Source organism: Petaurus breviceps, unplaced genomic scaffold (assembly GCF_028583685.1).
Source record: "Petaurus breviceps papuanus isolate PSGF00001 unplaced genomic scaffold, PetGlider_PUasm1.0 90808, whole genome shotgun sequence".
In the NCBI taxonomy this organism is placed as follows: Eukaryota; Metazoa; Chordata; class Mammalia; order Diprotodontia; family Petauridae; genus Petaurus; species Petaurus breviceps.
Genome location: NW_027187349.1, coordinates 2438268 through 2457463, shown reverse-complemented (window position 1 = coordinate 2457463; position 19196 = coordinate 2438268). Strand labels below are relative to the sequence as shown.

The following is a 19196-nucleotide window of genomic DNA, read 5'->3' as shown; positions in this document are numbered from 1 at the left end:
ACAGCCATGTCTCCTCAGTCCTTGGCAGCTCAGGGGGCAGGTCTCAAAAGTCCAGGGCAATTCAAAGCGGCCACCAGCAATTCTCTTAGTCTCTCTCTCTCCACGAGGTGCTGCTTCCAAAAAAATCTTCCGCCTCTCTCTAGTGTCTCTCCAAATCTACATCACCAGCTCCTCCCAGTTCAGGACTTTCTTTTCACATCAACAAGCCCATCCCACAGGTGGGATTAACAAACTCTGGGTTTTAACTCAATCAATTTGAAAACCAAGCCAATACAGGGGAATCTTTAATTGCCATTACTATCACAGCAACCTATGGCATGAAATTCAAACCAAAGGTCAAAATAGTTGATTATTTGATCTTAGAATTCAACTCACATTAGTCCACTTTTTGGACACTTCTTAATGAAATTATGAAGTATTCATTTCACAAAATTTCCTTCTATATTTAGATTGCCAAGACTTGTTGATATTCCTTCTCACTCAATGAACTAGAGGATCAAACTGGCTCTTTTTTTTAAACTTCCATGTTAGCAATACAGTACCAGAGGGTTTCTGATACAACTTCTGCTTGACTTCACAAAATAGCAGATACTAGATCTTTTACCAACACAGTATATTTGTAAACTTATTCAGAATCATGTCATTCCCACTCATCAAGTGCATCACCCCCTTTGCTTAGGCCAGACTCTTTTTTGTGCTTTTGAAAATTAAGCTGCTTTTGAATCTGTTTTGGTATTCAAAACTCATATAAACTTCCCTTGTAATAATAGCAAAAGAAAAAAAATTAAAAAGATTTAAAGCCAGTTTTTTGGGGGGGGCACCTTATAACACTAATGATTATTTTACATGCAATAGAAATAAATTTGTATCTCTTCAGTATCTGAAATAGTAGAAATCATATCTGGTCCCTCCTAATTCAACCAAAGCTACTTTTAAATAATTACAGTACTATACTTTATAAGACATCCCTGAAAGTTTTTGATTGAATAAGCCAGTGAATCACAGTGGAGTCTCAGGTCTATTATTTAACAGTGTAGCCCCATTTCAAAATTATAATGAATATTCAAACAATGAGAAAAATACTTTTAAACTCAAAAAAGAAAAAAAAAACCAAGTAAGTGGTCACCGATTCTGTTTTTGTATCCCCTGATTTGAATTCTCTTCTTCATTTTGTAAGACAGCTCCCTAAATCCTCACTCATAGTTTTGTTTTGTTTTTTTTTTAGGCAATCGGGGTTAAGTAACTTGCTCAAGGTTACACGGCCATTTATTTCTGGGTGTGGTGCTAAGTATCCGAGCCCAGATTTGATCCCCAGGTCATCCCGACACTGGAGCCAGTGCTCTTACTCGCTGAGCCACCTGGCCGCCCCCTCACTCATAGTTTTGAGTTATAATTTAGTGAAGGGGCTTCTATGCTGCCATGTCATGTACGGGATTGCAGTGGCACAATGTTCTTGCTTCCTGGTACACATAATAAATAGTCTTCACATCCAGAGACGAGCATTGGTTCCAGATCCTGCATTTTCAGACAGCATTTTGTCAGGAGATAATACTTGCTGTGCAAGATGATGACAGCTGATAACTGTTCCAGTCAATGAGGTTATCAGTCTGTCATTTATATGCACTGACCCTTTATTCTTTCCATCATAAAAATGTGGCTTACTAAAAAAAAAAAAAACCAACAACAAACAAACAAACAAAAGAAAAACCAAGAGTCTAAAGGCACAAAGTCGCATAGCTGCTCAAGGAGCAGTTTGTAAACAGAGAATTGGTTGAATTTAGATAATCCAAATCTACAAGAATAAAAAGGCATCCAAAGTAGGCTTTTAACTAGCCAGCTTCTTTGAGACCCTTAATGGATTTTGAGGTCTGCAAAGTATGCACTAAAATACTCATACTTCAAAAAGTAATAAGGCAAATAGTATAGACATTATTTCAAAAGTTACAATGGTAGTGCAGGCATCTATAGTATAATTTAGCTACAATGTGTGGTACTGTTTCTATTACATAACCACATTAACTGTTTCTTTCCTACATAATTATATATTCAGCTGGGTTCCAGTTGAACACAAAACCATCCTTGAACCACCACTGACAGTTGGCAAGAGTTCTTTGACTGCAGTTATTTTACGCTGTTTAAATCCCCCTCAAAACTGAGGGAAGTTAGAATTCAAAGTTCAGATATTAAACACTATCATACTTATGAAGAGCTTCTTCCAACTTTTGTGTCACTTTTTGGAAAAATATTTTTTGCCACTGTAAGAAATGCTGCATCTGTGATTTGAAGTCTCTCCCGAGAATTTGATGGAAGTAGTGAATTTCAGCCAAAGTAGCAAAAGAAATTGTATTACAGCGATCTTGAATGCCATCTGTCTTTTGGACCTCCATTTCCCCTTCTTCCACGTTCCATTTACTCTCCTTTACTTTGGTAAGAGCTCCTTTCTGAACGTGAATGATGTCAGGAAAGTTGGCCAGATGTCCCTGATACAGCGCTAACAAATCCATCACTGGGTCCAGGTCCTGCTGTGGCTGCTCCGCAAAGAGCTCTCCAATGGCATCGCAGACATCTCTGGTGATGACAATTTCAGGCGGACGGAAAAGGCCTGTTGGTCCAGTTCAAAAGCTTGGCTAAGCCCTAGGAAGGACTGTCCCACCTTCTGATACTCCTTCTTGAAGCCAGTCACTTGCTTCCTAGCAAATTAGTTGGCCGTGTGGTTGAGCTGCAGGGTGCTGTCATCCATCTTGTTGGTGAAGCTCTTGAAGCCGTTGATCTTACTCACCACCTCCTGCAGGTCCAGGGCCGCGGCCGAAGGGGTGCTCAGAGTCAGGAAGAAGTTGGCTCCCACCATCTTGTCCTTCTCTGCTTTCCTCTTGCCCTGTTTCCAAGCCTTCTCGTCCGTGCTGCTGCTGCAGGTCAAGAAGTGCTGGAAGACGTCGCACTGGGCCAGCACCAGGTGACTGGCCATGTGGTTCATCCACCAGATGAGTCCTTTCCTGCGCTTGGAAATAAAGTCCTCCTAGAAGCGCCCCGTGCCCTGTTTCTCGGGCAGGTGGGGGCACCGAGATGACCGGAAACTTCTCAGCCAGGCAAGCGTAGAGCCAGTCGAAGTGCTTGTAGCACCGGTGCACGGGCACCTGGGTGTGGGTGGGCACCAGCTTGTATGAGATGTAGCTCTTCATGCCTTTGAACTTAGTCTGCTTAGTGGGGTCGTCGATGGTGCACTGGAAGGGGTAGGGGTTCTCCTGCCACTCGGGGCCGTAGGGCCCCAGCACCACGCACACAGCTTGTCCCCTTCCTTCACCAAGCCCGAGGCCTCCCCCAGAATGAAGGCCTCGCTGCCCTACTTGACGAAAGTGGACAGGCGGTTCAGGTTTCGGTTCACGGTGGCCGAGCTCTTGGCCCCTGAAGGCTGAGGCGGGTGCTGGGGATGCCCGTGGGCCGCGCCGCCCTGGGAGCCCAGGGACAGGTCGGAGCGGGTGGACAGGGGCCCAGGCGCGCAGCCGCCGCCGGACGACTAGCCGTCGCAGTCCGGGTAGGAGCTGCTGCCCAGCGCCCCAGGCTCGTCGGCCACGGTCGAGCTGTCGTCCCAGTCGTCGTCGAAAGTCACTTACAACTTTGAAGAACCAAGGGCTTCTTAATACCTAGAATACGTATGTGTAGATCACTCATCCATGCTTTCCCATCCAGTGTGATTCTAATCCATAGTCTTTGTCTTTATCGATCCTCTCCAGAGGAAACTCCCAATGCCCTAGAAGCTTTTCTCAAGGTCTTATAGCGCTGTAACTCAATAAGAAGGACGGCATCATGAACAGAGGGCTAGCATCAGAGCCAGGAAAGCCTAGGTGCACATCCTGCACATACAACCTATGAGACCCTGGGCAAGTTATTCAGTACATCAGTGGGAAGTCCCCACTGGCAAAATCACAGGTCAGAGCAACAACAATTCTATGTCACTGCCAAGTTCTCAAGTCAGCAAGCATTTATTAAGTGCCTACTATGTACCAGGCACTGTGCTAAGACAAAAAGAAACCAAAAAAATAGCCTCCCCTCCCCCCATTCTCAAGGTGCTCACAGTCCAATGAGGGAGACAACATGCAAACAGTTATGTACAAACAAGCTTCATACAAGATAAACTGGAGATAATCAGTGGAGGGGAAGAACTAGAATTGAGAGGGATTGTGAAAAACTTCTCTTTTGGGGGGGGAGGGAAATTGGGGTTAAGTGACTTGCCCAAGGTCACACAGCTAGTTTTTTTGTGTTAAATATCTGAGGCCAAATTTGAACTCAGGTCCTCCTGACTCCGGGGCTGGTGCTCTATTCACTGTACCACCTACCCACCCCAAAAAACTTCTTGTAGAAGGTAAGATCTAAGGGAAGCTAGAGAAGCCAGGAGGTATGAATGAGGAGGAAGACTTCCTGGTATGGGGGACAGCCAGCAAAAATACCTTGAGTCAGAAGATAGATGTTGTGGGGAAAGATTCAATCAATTATATAATGAATATGGTCATATCACTCTACAAATACTTGGAGGGGAGGGGGCATGATAGCAATCTCCAGGTTTGGAAGGGGGTCTCACATAGAAGAGAGAGTAAATGTGTTCTTCTTGCTCCCAGAAGACACACATAGAAGCTTGAATGGAAGTTGCTAAGAAACAAATTTAGGCTTGATGCCAGGAAGATCTTCCTATAAATTAGAGCTTTCCAAAAGTAAAATAGGCCACCTCAGAAGGTGGGGAGCTCTTCTCATTGGACACCCTCAAGTAAAGGCTTGATGACTTGTGTTACACAGGGGATTCTCAGGTTGCTTATGATTCTGAGATTCTGCAAGCACTAGGCGGTGTTAGGTCTCCAAAAGAAAGCACAGGGCTGATCAGAGCTTCTCTCTCCTTCTGAATACAAGCCAAAGGCAGCACAGTATGCCCATATGGGAGAGAGGATTGGAACCACCTGTGCGCTCTATAAAAAGCAGTAACTCCTGTAAGCACTTTCTGTTTAACATCCAGAGGGAGAGCACGGAGCTTCCAAACCACCTTCTTAACATAGACTCCTGTGGCAAGGGTGCCTGTCAGCAAACTGATCACCATTACTGAATCCAGAGGTGCCCTGCCAACCCAGTTTGCACAAGGTCAGTCCTGTGCATATGCATATGCTGAAAAACAGACCCTTGCAGCGTGAGCATGAGATCTCACTTTGTGTATGAGACAGCACCAGTGAGCAAGAACTACTATTTGGATTTTTGGAAAGGCTAGTCAACTGTTCTGATCACTCACTTCTAGTTTAGTCATGAGATTATAAACTCAGCTCTTTCGAAAGTCAAATCAACACCATCATGCTGGGTCCACAGTCTCTGGGAGCAGCACAAAGGGGAAGCTTTGATGGCAAGCACAACACAGAACCCGGTGAGTACAAGAGGTTTCTGCTCTGGGGAAGTAGAGCACCAGGGATTATTCCAGGGAGACAACTATATTAAAGTCACCATCCAAAAGGGGCATAAAAGTGATGTATAGTCTTTGATTGAACAGTAAATTAAGGTCCTATTTTTCAAAAAGGAAAAGTAAATAGAATCATTTTGAGTTTCACAGCATTAACCAGCCCATGACTTAGGCTTTCTATTTCTCTAAAATATATTGGTTTTCCAATGCTCTTAACTCATTTTTTTTTATCATTTCTCTATCAATGAAACATACAATATGCAGCAACCCTGCTATCAGATCATGTCCAATTCCACAAGTTGTAAAATATCATTATTATTCAATTTAAGGAAGAGTAAATACAGAAGAAAAATACAATTCAACACTTGTCCAGGGAACTGGGTTTTCAAAACTTAGTCCTAAAGGAAGAAAACTCACTTCTTAATGTGGGATTGAATTTTTTCAGGCAACAGAGGGAAATAAAAGATCTGATGTGACTTTCAGTTTACTTGAGACAGAATGGGATCTCTTAAAGAAATCCTTGCAAGTGTTCATGCAGAGCAAACAGCATCATCAATCACAGGGAAAGGCAGAGTAGGTTAAACTTAAAGTCCAAATACCCTTCTGCTACTCAGGAGCCTTTGGACATCTCCAAACAGTATTTCCTGGGAAACTGGAGCTAGCATTGGATATAGACAGAGATTCCTGACCCCCTCCCATGAGAATGCCAGCTGTTCTTTAAAATGCTCCTTGGCAGGAAGACAAAGGCACAGGAATGATTAGGAAGACTTAGGACTTGACATGGGAGCTTAAAGTAGACACATTTAAGACTCCACAATCTCGACAAAGCCACGCGTGACCCCAAAGGGGAAGTTTGATGAACTCCTCATGACATTCATGCAATATGAAAGGAGTTTAAGGTCATGTCTCCATGTACAAACCTGACAACATGGATATGTGACTGAATGAGGAGAAGTCTGAGTGAGTTAGTTACTAATTATTTCTATTACTAATTATTCTGACTATAGTAAAACTTTAGTTACTAATCAGTCTGACTTAACTCTGTTTTTTTTTTTTGTTCAATTCATCTGTGCCTGTGAATATAGTCAGTAAAGGAAAGGGGCACCCAGTCTTGGGGCACTTTAGATACTGTGTTACTGGCATTGGAGGTAGAGGCAAATATGTTTGACAGCTTGTTTCCCGGGACTTGCTTATTTGTAAACAGGCTTTATGCTAAAAAAAGAATCAAAAGCTACAAATGAGATATCGATTTTTTTTAAGAGGAGAAACTGTATTTCTATAAAGTACAGGCCTGTTGACTATAAAACTATAGAATCCACTTTTGCTTAACTTTCCTCCCTGTTTCTCACTGCAACCTCCGTCCTTCTCTGGCTCTCTGACTTTGGGCACAGCTCTAGGTTTTTACTTTGCAGGCTGTTTCCTTTTGATATCTTATTTATTTCCTTATTTATCTCTAGCTTTTTACTTGAACAGTAAGTTCCCCTCTTGAATGACTAGTCTATGCATGTGTTTATATATGCATGTGTGGGTATAGAGAACATGCATGTGCACGTATGTGGTACATGTATGCTTATGCACATATGTGTATGGTTATATTTATTTGGTCCAGACCTATCATTTCATCAGTGCAGCAACTTCCCATTTTGGAAATTTTCTTTACCAATATCAGTTAGTGACTCCTTAGTAACCTGAAATCTTAGAGATTTTCCCAGAACAAAGGTTAAAAGTGAGGAGCGGCTAGATGGTTCAGTGAATAGAGCACCAGCCCTGGAATCAGGAGGACCTGTGTTCAAATGCTGCCTCAGACACTTAACCCTTACTAGCCGTGTGACCTTGGGCAAGTCACTTAACCCCAATTGCCCTCCATAAAAAGCAAAAAAAGGTTAAAATTGTCTTGTGCCATGGTCACACAGACAGTGTGTGTCACTGGCAGGATTTTACCCTAGGTCTTCCTGATTTCAAGGCCAGACCTCTATTCACTTTGTTTCTCAGCCTCTTTCGTGTGTGTGTGTATGTGTGTGTGTGTGTGCATGCATGCATGTGAGTCCTATTTATGTGTAGAGGTAACCATGGCCCAATGGATAAAATATATATGTGTATGTGTATATATGCACATGCATATAACTATAGATAGATCTATAGCTATATCTGTATGTATCTCTATATAGACTTATATCTATAGCTCTATACCTATATATACATTTATCTATTGGTGTGTTAGATAATATACTCTTATTTTTTCAGTCCAGGGAGCTCAGAGACAAGGAAACTCCCTCTATCCTCAGCACTGTTTCTGCAACTTTAGTTTTAGAGAGTTGCCCAGCAATGATGGATCCCTGCTGCTGCATATTGCCCCAGAAAACCACAAATTAACATTATTTATGTTGCATTGTACTTTTATACTGTTAAAACATTTCCCAATTGCATTTAATTTGGTGCTCAGCCCCTTTGGGAGTTTTGCCCCTACAGTTTGGTACCTCTGGAGAGTACTAAGAGGGGGAAGGCTGGGAAAGGAAATAAACATTTATATAGGGTCTACTATTTGCCAAGTACCATGTTGGTTGCTCTTTTTTTTTAATCTCATTTTATCCTCCCAGCAACCTTGTGAAGAAGGTGCTATTGTTATTTCAATTTTATAGTTGAGGAAATTGAGGTTAGGTGACTTACCCAGGGTCACAAAACTATTAAATATCTGATGTTGGATTTGAATTCAGAACTTCCTGACTCCAGACCTAGTACTTTATCTACTTCACCACCAGCAGAGGATAGAGAGGTTAAGTGATTTGCCCAGATTCAGCAATGCAGGTCTTGAGCCCAGGTCTTCCAAGGTCTGATCTTTATTACTCTTGCTACATATGTACTTTGTATGTATATGTAAAGACACATATAAAGATATATTCATGTTCTTCTACACATATAACAAAGATAACAAGCAAAGAAAGGCAAGAAGAAAACCTATTTTTCTCTAGAATTATGTGTCTAAATGGAATTTGAGTGATGATATGGGCTCGTGAGTTTGCTGACCTAGGGCTGAGCAAGAAAGGTAGACAAGAAAAGAGAGGAAAATCTAATGTGTGAGGGAAAGAGCTATCAGAAAAAAAGAAAAACCTTACACCAATCCAAAATGCATTCTTTTTTTTTTTAATATGCAACTGTTGTGCTGCTAGGTAACTCCTCTGAATTTTAAAACTGAGAAAGAAATCATATTAATTAAAAAAAAAACCTTTTCTTTATCATTTAAACCATGTCTTGGCTAAGAAAAGATATGGAATAAAATCAAAGCAAATTATTCAATTATCCACATTATTTTAAAGTTAGTCCCCAAAATCCAAAGCCCTTTTCTCATAAGAACCCTGTGAGGTAAGTAATACAAGTTTTATGGTTTCTATTTTACAAATGGGGAGACTGAGCACCAAGAAATGACATCTTCATGGTCTACATGAAGCGTCAGAGCTAAAACTCAAGCCCAAGCTTTCTCACTCTGAGTCCAGAGTTCCTTCCATACTGCCTCCCTTTGCAAGGCAAAGGATTTTAAATTGAGATGAAATAGAAAATAGGGAGCCATTAGAGGTCTTTGAGTAGGAGAGGAGCATAATGAAAGCAACATTTAAGGAAGATAACTATCTAGGACACATTGGTAGAGGAGAGCCTGGATTCAAAAAGAATATTTTAAAGCCATTTCTAGCAGCAAGCACCCCAAGCGTCCTCAGGGTCGCTGCCACCACAGGTTCTTGGATCTGCTTTGATAAAGGAAAGCAACTCAAAATGGGTTAACAAGCTTACTTTAATCAGTCAGACATATATCGTTTACCTTGTTCAGGAGAAAAAGGTCAGCACCCCGAACTTCAAAGTATACAGGCAGAATTATCAAGACAGAAACAGATCAAGTAGACAGCTTTCCAAACTGTCCAGCCATTACATCCATACCCAATCAACATCTGGGTTTCAACATCTGGGTTTTTCAAAGCCTGGGGGCTCAGGACAACAGCTTCCCAGAATCCATATCAAATCACAGAACACTTCTCAAAGTGAGCCCCCAAAACAAAGCTACACATCAGGGTTTATATAGCCTTCTCCTGGCTCAGAGAATGTAACAACCTTATTGACTCACTGGCCAATCAAGAAGTATCTACTGAAAAACAAGCCTCCCACCCCGGGCTCCAGGTGCACTTTAGCCTAGGGGCAGGAAAGATCTTTAAAATTTACATTCCCATTACACCATTGTAATTCAGATGCATGTTATGGGTCACTCACTGTTCCTGTTCTGATTTCACTCATGCTCTGTATTTCTGCCATCTTGTGCTCCACTGCCTTTCCAACAAAAGTTTTGCTATCTAGATATCTAACATATCTCCCATCACTGTCTTCAAAATACTAGATTCTAAATTCTACCTATCTAAAGAACACATTGGTCTTCTGACTAAATAATTACACAGTGTCAATTACTGAAAGCTAGCTGGGTCAGTGACAGTTTTCAGTTCACACCTCAATCAACAAGTGTGATTCTGGGTGTAATAGTTAATATTAAGGCAAACTAAGGCACAAAATTCCAAGCATGATCAATTTATTAGTAAATTGTGAATTTACCAATAAATAGGATCTCTTCTTTCTCAGAAAATCTAAGACCCCAAACGAGGAGCACAGTTCTCTTTTATAGTTTTTAGAGAAGATAAAACAAAGGGGGGAACAAGTTAAGATTGGTTAAAAGAGACTGACTTCATGAATGGAGAAATCAGTATGATTGGTTATAGGGTTGAGGTGTGGGGGAACAATATGATTGGCTGGAAACTGGGAAAGAGGGGCTAGCAACAACCCCCTTCTTCCCACCTGTGACTAAGAAATGTTCACTGTTTTGGTCCACCTGCAAGGTTAGAGATAGTGGACCAGACTTCTTTGGATAGCAAGCCCTATATCCTTGAAGGATAGCTTGGTGGTATAAAGATACTAGACCAGACTCCCTAGTATCTACCCACATCCCTCAAGGATAATAGATTTCCTTGAGGCAAGAATAAAACAATGATTAGCAGGAGAATTATAATTCTAAACTTAACTCATTATAGTCCAGCTGAATTTCTGAACTAAGTTCAGAGACAAAGGACCATGATTCAGGCAGTTACAGGACAAAATCAATTAACTGTAAATAGTGATTAATTAAGAAAAGATTAAAAAAATTTAAAAAAAAGAAAAAAGAATCAATCTGATAATTTCATAAGGACTTATTTGTTAGGGGCATTGACAGTCCTTTGGAGGGAATCTTGTTAGTCAGAAGCCCCATACTTCAGTATTTTAAAAGATCTATTATTTCATCCATGTGGGAACTCACCCCATAGGTACAGATATAACCTTCTATTAAAGTATAGATCATTTTTGCGTTGCTTTGGTAAAAAAAAAAAAAATCTCTCATCACCTGGTGGTCATGCTTTTGGTGATCTCTGCCAGATCAATAAACTATGTATGAAGGCCCATGGACAATGGGACAGTTAATCACTTTAGGTGTGCATAAAATATGGGTGAGATTTACCAGTACACCCTGGAATGAATATTATTTCTCCCCTATGAGGGAAAGAGAGGCAGTATGGTATAGTAGACACTGGCCTTATGGTCAGAAAATTTAGATTTGAACCTTACTTCAGAAATTTGCAGTGTAACCCAGGGTCAAGTCATTATACCTCTCAGGAACTCAGTTTCCTTATTTGTAAAGTGAAAGGGTTAGACCTCTAAGGTCGTTTTTGCCTCTAAATCTACATTCTTATAGGAACCAATGTCCACATATCAAGTTTAAAATTATAGGAATAATGCCATTGGAAAATTTTTCCAGGGTATGTTGACACACACAGCCCACAATCTGTTCATGCCTTTGCCTATCATAGGGTCTATACTTGAAACTTATGCTCTTCTTTGAGAATTCAGGTCCCATGACATATAACATCCAGGAAGATGAATCATTAGAGGATTGACATTGATGGAGGCCATAGTTCTAAGCTAACTTTTGCATATTCAAGTCAAATAAAGCCTTTTTGTAAATTGACTCCATTGTTAAATCATTTTATATTTCCCAAAATAATTCATCCATACAGAGAAAGCCTCATGGAAAGGCTAGTACAAGGGTTCTAGGTTCATTTTTTTACTCTTACTGTTCTTTAAGCCTTTTCATCCAACTCCTAAAAGAAAAAATGTCCCTTTGGCTATGTCTGTATAAATGAGAAAAAAACATTTTAGTAGGTCCCTTCTGATTTATGATTCTATTTATTTATGTCATGTATCATCACAGAGTGAAAACCAAGGACTTTGCCGGAATGACTCTCACCGGCCTACTTTCCAGAGGTATGGCACTCAGGAATGCCTTCTGGAGTGGATGCCAGCTGGCAACCATTCTCAAGTCATAGGATATGTCTTTTAATTCCCTCTTCTTAAGCAGTAACTAGAAGTCATCTCAAGCTGTCCATCAAACCAGGGACCAGAGACCTCAAAAAACTTAGCCCCTGTGTAGAAACTACTTGTTTGAATGATTTAGATGGTCTTTCAGATCCTTTTCACTTAACTAGTCTATTTCTCCAATTTAATACAAACAGGCTTAGTCATTCTGTAAATTGTAGACCTTACTCAGTGTAATCATATCACTCTGTAACCCTGACCCTCACACACCAAATTTGCCTTGAAATTGGTTTAAAATTATTTCAGTCATGCCCATTTGAAAATGTTGTTTCCAGATGATAGACCAAGCCACAAATCGAACTTAGAATATATTTCTAGGGGTGGCTAGGTAGCACAGTGAATAGAGTACCAGCCCTGGAGTCAGGAGGACCTGAGTTCAAATCCGGCCCCTCACACTTAACCCCAAGACTATACATGTGACCTTGGGCAAGTCACTTAACCCCAATTGCCCTCCAAAAAGCAAAAAAAAAAAAAAAGAATATATTTCTATACCTCTCAACAGTTGTCCCAAATTTGGTCAAAATCATTCAACTCCTATTAAAGTTATGGGGATCAAGGAGGAGAGGGAATGACAGACAAAACTGAAACATTGAGAAATCAAGTTAAAGTACAGCTTATTCCATTCAGTCAATAAGCTTTTAAAAATGAACATCCAGAGTCTTTATTTCCAGTTATTAAAAAATAAGAACAAATTCTACTACTATTTCCTGGTTTTATAACAATAACAAAAATCCTTCAGTAGTAACTAAAAAAAAATACATAGAATCTACTATAAGTAGAATTGGGCAGTAGGTAGTAATTCTTTCTGCAGTCCACCACCTCTGGAGAATGAAGGATGAACAACAGTAACACCTCCTGATGCCCTCTCTCTGCTCACTATTCACCCAAAGCCCAAATCTCCCTGTTTTAGACAGACCTATGCCTGATTGCCCCAGCAGTCTTTCATGTTCAAAATTAGTTCTTCATACAGCTTCCCTCCCCAGAATAGCACCCATTCCTTCCATGTTGGCAGATCTCAATCCATTAAAGGAATATAAATGTATTAAACTAATTTATACTATAGTACAAGTAACTGATAGCTCCCTTGTGGCAGGTTGTAGCATAATGGATAAAGCACAGGAGCTGGAATCAAGAACACCTACATTAATATCCTGCTTTAAAACTGGACAAGTCACTTAATCTCTCGGTGTCAGTTTCCTCCTCTGTAAAATGGGGATGATAATAATAGCACCGATCTCATTTGTTGTTGTTCAGTCATGTCTGACTCTTCATGACCCCATTTGGGGATTTCTTGGAAAAAATACTAAAGTGGTTTTCCATTTTTTTTTTTCTCCAGCTCATTTTACAGATGAGGAAATGGAGGCAAACAGGATTAAGTGACTTGCCTAGGGTCACACAGCTATTAAGTGTCTGGGGCAGGATTTGAACCCAGCTCTTCCTGATTCCAGGTCTAGCGCTCTATCCACTAGCTGCCACCTAGCTATTATATGATACAATATATGTAAAGCATGTTGTAAACCTTGAATTGCTATATAAATCTTAACTATTATTGTTAGTCTTTGAAGGGTATTTGCATTTTGAAAGATCTGATTCAACAACAACAAAAAAAAACTTTACCAAACATTTTCTAAGGGTCTACTACTTTGCTATGTTTAGGTGTAGATATATAATGAGAAATGAGAGCGGCAATCTACAAACATAAATACTTTCACTAACTCCAGGGATCAGGGAATCTTCCTAAAGAAGATGACATTTGACCTGGCGATTAAAGGATGGGCAGCATTTTGATAAGTAGAAGGGAGGGAAAGGTGACTGGGAGGACAAGAAGAAGGCTTCCCAAAGCAGGGGGTTATTCTAACTGGCACAATTTCAGGTAGTATGATAAGTTAAAGACAAGACCTTTTAAATTTTTCTTTTTTTGTTCTCAAATTAACAATCGTCCACACACAAACATCCCGATATATAAAAGAAAAAAAGATTATATAAGAAACCTCTGTTATATATTGTTTTTAAGAAGCATATGTATATCAAATTTAACAAGGCAGTAACAAAATTGCTCTTTTGTTTTTGTTCATTTTTGCATTTTCAGGGGTTTTCTTCTGTGCATTTAAAAATGTTTTACTGCTTCTCTTTTTCCCATAATTATCTAGTCACCTACAGCCCTCTCCTACACCCCAAATACAGGCCCTCCTTTTTAACAAATATACATAGTCCAGCAAAACAAGAATTTGAGACCATGAGAACATAGGATTGGAGAGATGAACAGTGAGGTCTTCTATGCCAAGTAGGTGACGGCTCATTCTGCCCACGTACAGTAGAAGGTTGACCTATTCCCTCTTATTATTCTGTCAGGCTAGGAAGCAGTATCACAAACTAACCCTCTCATATCCCTGCCCTGTGACTGAAAAAAATCACTGTGCTACCCCTTTGAGGGAAAGTTTTTAGAATGACTTACACAAATGCCTTCACTTAAAGGAATCAAATTTTTTTTTTTGCTTTTTTTTTTTTGAAGGGGGAAGGCAGGGCAATTGGGGATAAGTGACTTAACGGGGCTAGTAAGTGTTAACTGTCTGAGGTAGAATTTGAACTCAGGTCCTCCTGACTTCAGGGCTGGTGCTCTATTCACTGCGCCACCCAGCTGACCCCTCAAAATACTTCTAAACACAGAAGATAAAATACACAGGATTATATAATGTTATGGGAGAAATACCTCCTTTTTAAGTTCGTGTGGTAGGAAATAGATCTACTACACCACAGAAATTATAGAGGCAAAAACCTAGGTTTCATTATACTTAGGCACAGGTTCAAAGGGGTAAAAAAAATAACCCCTGAATAATGATGAGGATTCTAACAAGGTTTCTTGTATTTAAAATTACATCAGAATGACAGAGAAATAATTCTTTTGCAGTTTCCAATCTTGTATATTCTTTTAGGCTATAAAAATTTTAAAAGACCAATTCATAATCCCATGCTTCCTTTAATGTCATAAAATCTCATAAAAGTTGAATAAACTTAATTAAATGGAGTCATAAACTCAGATTCCCCTAAAGAAACAAACCTAGTTAAACAGACTCTATGGGTAAAAAACTAAGTCAGGTTGCAGATTAAACTACATTTAGAGGTTCCACAATGGGCCGACTGATTGAGGTGAGATATTTTTTTGCCTACAGAGTCAGAATCAGATGAATCCTCCTTCAAATCATATTACTTGGGAAGCCTTGTCTCCATTTTTGGCTTCTTATCTGAGGACTATTTGAGTATTTGAGGCCTTAAGAAATTTTCACATACCTTGGGACAGGTTTGGGCCAGCTCAATAATCTCCCAGCTAGGGGAAACGTCTCTGATCTCCCCCCAAATAATATAAGTTAACGAAATAAAAAATTCTTATAATATGAAGAAAATAATTATATTGAAATACAATTATTACATTTTAAAAACAGCCAACTTCACAAATCCCAGGTTAAAAACCCCTGCTATAAAAGGAACTTCTTGTTCAAGACTTATTCTCTTAATTTCTAAGGTCCACAGCATGTTCATTTGATAAACTATGTAACCTGGGGTCTGTGAACTTGGTTATTTTTTTTCATGACTGTTGGCTTCTCAACTCTGCCCAGTTAAAATGTATAGTTCAACTGGGTTCTTCTGGATTCATGTCTTATACTTAACAGGTTGTTATGTTAATGAGTTGGTATTTTGCTTTGGGGGCTCACTTATGAGAAGGATCTTGTGATTCCCTGGTCGAGATTCTGAGTAGCCCTATATGTTCAGAGCTCAGGTGTAAAGACTGTCCCAATCCAGGGATATATGTAAAGTGTAAAGTTGATTCAAGCAGTCACAGCTTTTCTGAAGTTCAGGGTGTTGACTTTTCCCCTGAACTAGTGAATGGAATTAAAAAAAAGAATTTTGACTCCTTGAACAGCTATCTTTCCTAGTAAAGCAGATGTAAGAACCTGTGCTAGCAGCCATCCTGGGTGTGCCAGTGTGATTGCCGCTACAGAGGTCATTCTAACAGTGGGAATTTGATATGTGATGGCAGGACACACTCATACACACATTTCTAGTTAAAAAAATAATTCCCTCTCGAAACATCCACACACATGTAAACTTGTTACTATTACCAGACCTGTTAACATATCCTTTAAGGACACTGAAAGCATGGCCAGAAATAGATTTAAGCATATTATGGTTTAGATAAAACAATCCCCTCATTTTGCAGATAAGGAAACTGAGACCCAGAGATGGGAATTCTACCTTTCCCTAAAACTGGTCATAAGATCATAGATATAGAACTGGAAGAGACCTCAGAGGCTAGCTTGTTTACACATTCCAGCTAGTCTGTTTTCATCACCAAAGAACTGACCCCAATTAATTGGTATTAATGTTAGTCTATTAAATAACCAGAATTATTATTGCTAGTGTATTTTTATGTTAATGAGGAACTACTGTAAGTCAAAGCTAGACTTGGATTCCACCTAACCATGCAAAGAATCCTTTTGTTCACTTTGGACAACATGATAAACGTTTTAGAAATCTGATACTCAGAGCCTACAATGGTAGCCTTCTACCAGTAGGGGACACCCAAACCCTAGACTTCAGTTGATCAGCCTTCAAAATGGAGCAGGAGAATTGAATTTAATCAGGCAACAAGGGGTGGGGCACTTTAAGAAACAAAACAAAAACAGCAAAACCCAGAACTTTAGTTCTGTGGCCAGGCTAAAGCCACCCCTAAGGCAAAACAGAGCCCAACCCTTCCCTTGCTCTAGCAAGAGATTAGAGATGCCTTGAGTGTACCTTAACAATCCCTAAAATATAGCTATCATTTTTCTTTGCTAGTTATATAATCAAACAGAGCTCTACCACAATATGCTAGTACATTAGTGTTGTAGTCTGGCACATTTTGTACACAAAGATTATATGGTTGCATAGCCAGAGAAGATGCAAACAGTGGGAGGTACATTTGGAAATTTCCACTCTTGGACCCAAGAGCAAGTGACTTCAGCTCTCCCACAGTGCACTAACTGCAAGAAGTAGGTGTTAGCAGCAGGGGCTTAGAAAGGTCAAGGGTGGGGGGTGGGAAGACGGGAAATAAGTGGGATGGGCTCTGCAAAATATGGGCTCATAGGCTCAAAGATTAGAGCTGGAAGGGACCCCAAAAACCACATCATTATACAGAGGGAAAAAAGGGAGACCTAATGAGGTGGATCGATTTGCCTAGGATCACATAGCTAGTTAAGGCAGAATTTGAATGCAGGTCTTCCGACTACAAATCTAAGGCTCTTTTCCATTGCATCATGTTATTTCTTTTCTTTTATTCCAAATAGAATTCTAGGAGTCAGGAGATAAGAGTATCATGTATGAGGAACAAGAAGTAGATGAGTATACCTGGAGTATAGTGTGTGCAGAGAAGAGTAAAGCAGCAGAAGACTGGAAAGCTAGGAAAGGGGCAGGCTGTAAACAGCTTGAAATGTCAAAGAGAAGATTTTGTATTTGACCCTGGGGGTAATAGGGAGCCACTGAAGTTTAGGGAGGAGGGGAGGAAAATGGCCAGATCTGTGCTTTAACAAGATCACTTTGGCAGCTGAGTGGACGATGATCTGAAGTGGGGAGAGACTTCAGGCAGGGAGACCAACCAGCAGGTTATCGTTCTAGTCCCTGGGGAGAAGTGAGGACCTGTACAAGAGACCATGGTGGCTATGTGAATGAAGAGAGGGGAGCATATAGAAAAGACACTGCGAAATTAGAAATGACAATATTTGACAACAGATTGTGATGAGCCATGGACTCTGGGAGCCCCCTCTAACCCTCCTTGAGTCCTTGAGGTACAGTCTCTAGGAACCTCCCTTGGACTCTGATTAAATCATCTCATTTGATGAGGTGTTTGCTTGAGGCAATAAGCCTTACATTGTGGCTGGGCCCAGACCTCTAGCCTAGTTACTAGTTTAGCCCTCCATTGTTCATCTGCTTTCTACCCAAACTGGCCTAGCCCAGCAATGTTTGTGGTCTCCAGGTGGCCTCCAGCAACTTCCCACCCTTAATCACTGTTAATCCCACTTTAATCACTTAATCCCACGTTAATCATTAAGTGTTTACAATGCTTTATTGTAAAATTTGGTTAAGTATTTGGTTTTAGGCTCTGTGTCATCTGCTGGCCTTCTCCTGTTGTCTGTGGCTTCTGCAAAACTGCCCCAAAACTCCCATTTAATTTCTTATGCCGACCTTCGATATATATATATATATATCAAAACCACAATGGGCAAAGTTGTGATGTGAAAGGGATAACTGTATTAATTGAACTGTTTCACTAAAGGGTAGAGATTGAGGGAGGAAAAGAATATAGCCACAGAAGATGTCATGACCTGGCAAGGTGAACAAGGTATACTCATGGTGAGGACAAAGGGCACAGGGAGATGGAATGATGTGAGACCGTGTTTGGATAAAGTAATTTCAGAATTCTTGATGGTGGAAGTGGAACACTTATGGGACATGGCAAGATTAAAGGTATAACAATCCCTGTATGAATCTAAGGTGGGGGAGTGGGATAGATCATGGAAGCTGAATACACTGAGGGCCTGGAAAGTTGGAATATATAAGGGAACACTGACATTTACAAAATAACGAAGTCCCCTAGTATGAAAGCAGGAGATGAGGTAGAAAGCCTGGCATTAAACTCATTGAGAAACAAGGAAGAACATCCTGGGAAGTTGGAGATAACTCCTACCAGAATCTAGATTGATTAATAAATTTTGATAGAATGAACCTCAAAGGAGAGACAGGCTGTTCAGTAATGGCAATAGAGAGAAGCTGGTAGTAGCAAGGGGGAGAAAGGAATATTTTTACTCACCCTCTGAACCAGTTCTGGAAATGAAGGCCTTTGGATGAGTCCAAAAAAAAAAAAAGAACCTTGGGTACATCAGTTAGAAGCCCAGTTGCAAATTTATGAGAGGACATGAATAAGAGCCTCACAGAATGGGCAGACATGGATGGATTGCGGTTTACATGACTGGAGAGAACAGGAATATCAATAATATTTGAACTATTGGAATGTCAGAGATTGAATGAATAGGTCTCTAAATGTAATCACTAAAAATGCATTGAAAAGAAATCTCTGGTTGGTTGGAAGTGGAAGTTGAGCCATTCATCCTAGCCGTAAGGAAAGGAGGGAAGGTGAAAGGTGATACAATTACTGCTCAGTTAGGTAATTTATCCATTGTCAAAGTCTTAGTGTTTTCCCTTCCTTTCCTCCATTTCTTCACATGTAAGTGCCCACTACTAGAGAGCACACACAGGATTAAAACAATGAGATTCCAGACAATCAGTTTAGCACGATTCT

General features: G+C 40.2%; 1 protein-coding gene and 1 pseudogene across 2 annotated transcripts in view; one reads left to right on the top strand and one right to left on the bottom strand.

Moving 5' to 3' along the window:
- Window positions 1–2183: 2183 nt before the first annotated feature.
- LOC138147880 (sorting nexin-18 pseudogene) lies at window positions 2184–5083 on the bottom strand (annotated as a pseudogene).
- Window positions 4966–19196, top strand: part of TAGAP (T cell activation RhoGTPase activating protein) — an 82499-nt gene continuing 68268 nt past the window's right edge. Inside the window, exon 1 of one of the 2 annotated variants that reach the window (XM_069070345.1) lies at window positions 4966–5398. In XM_069070345.1, coding sequence (XP_068926446.1) covers window positions 5375–5398 — 24 coding nt within the window. In that variant the 5' untranslated portion in view covers window positions 4966–5374. Of the gene's footprint in view, window positions 5399–6320; window positions 6392–19196 lie in introns of those variants that run through there. The other variant, XM_069070346.1, reaches the window with a different exon arrangement.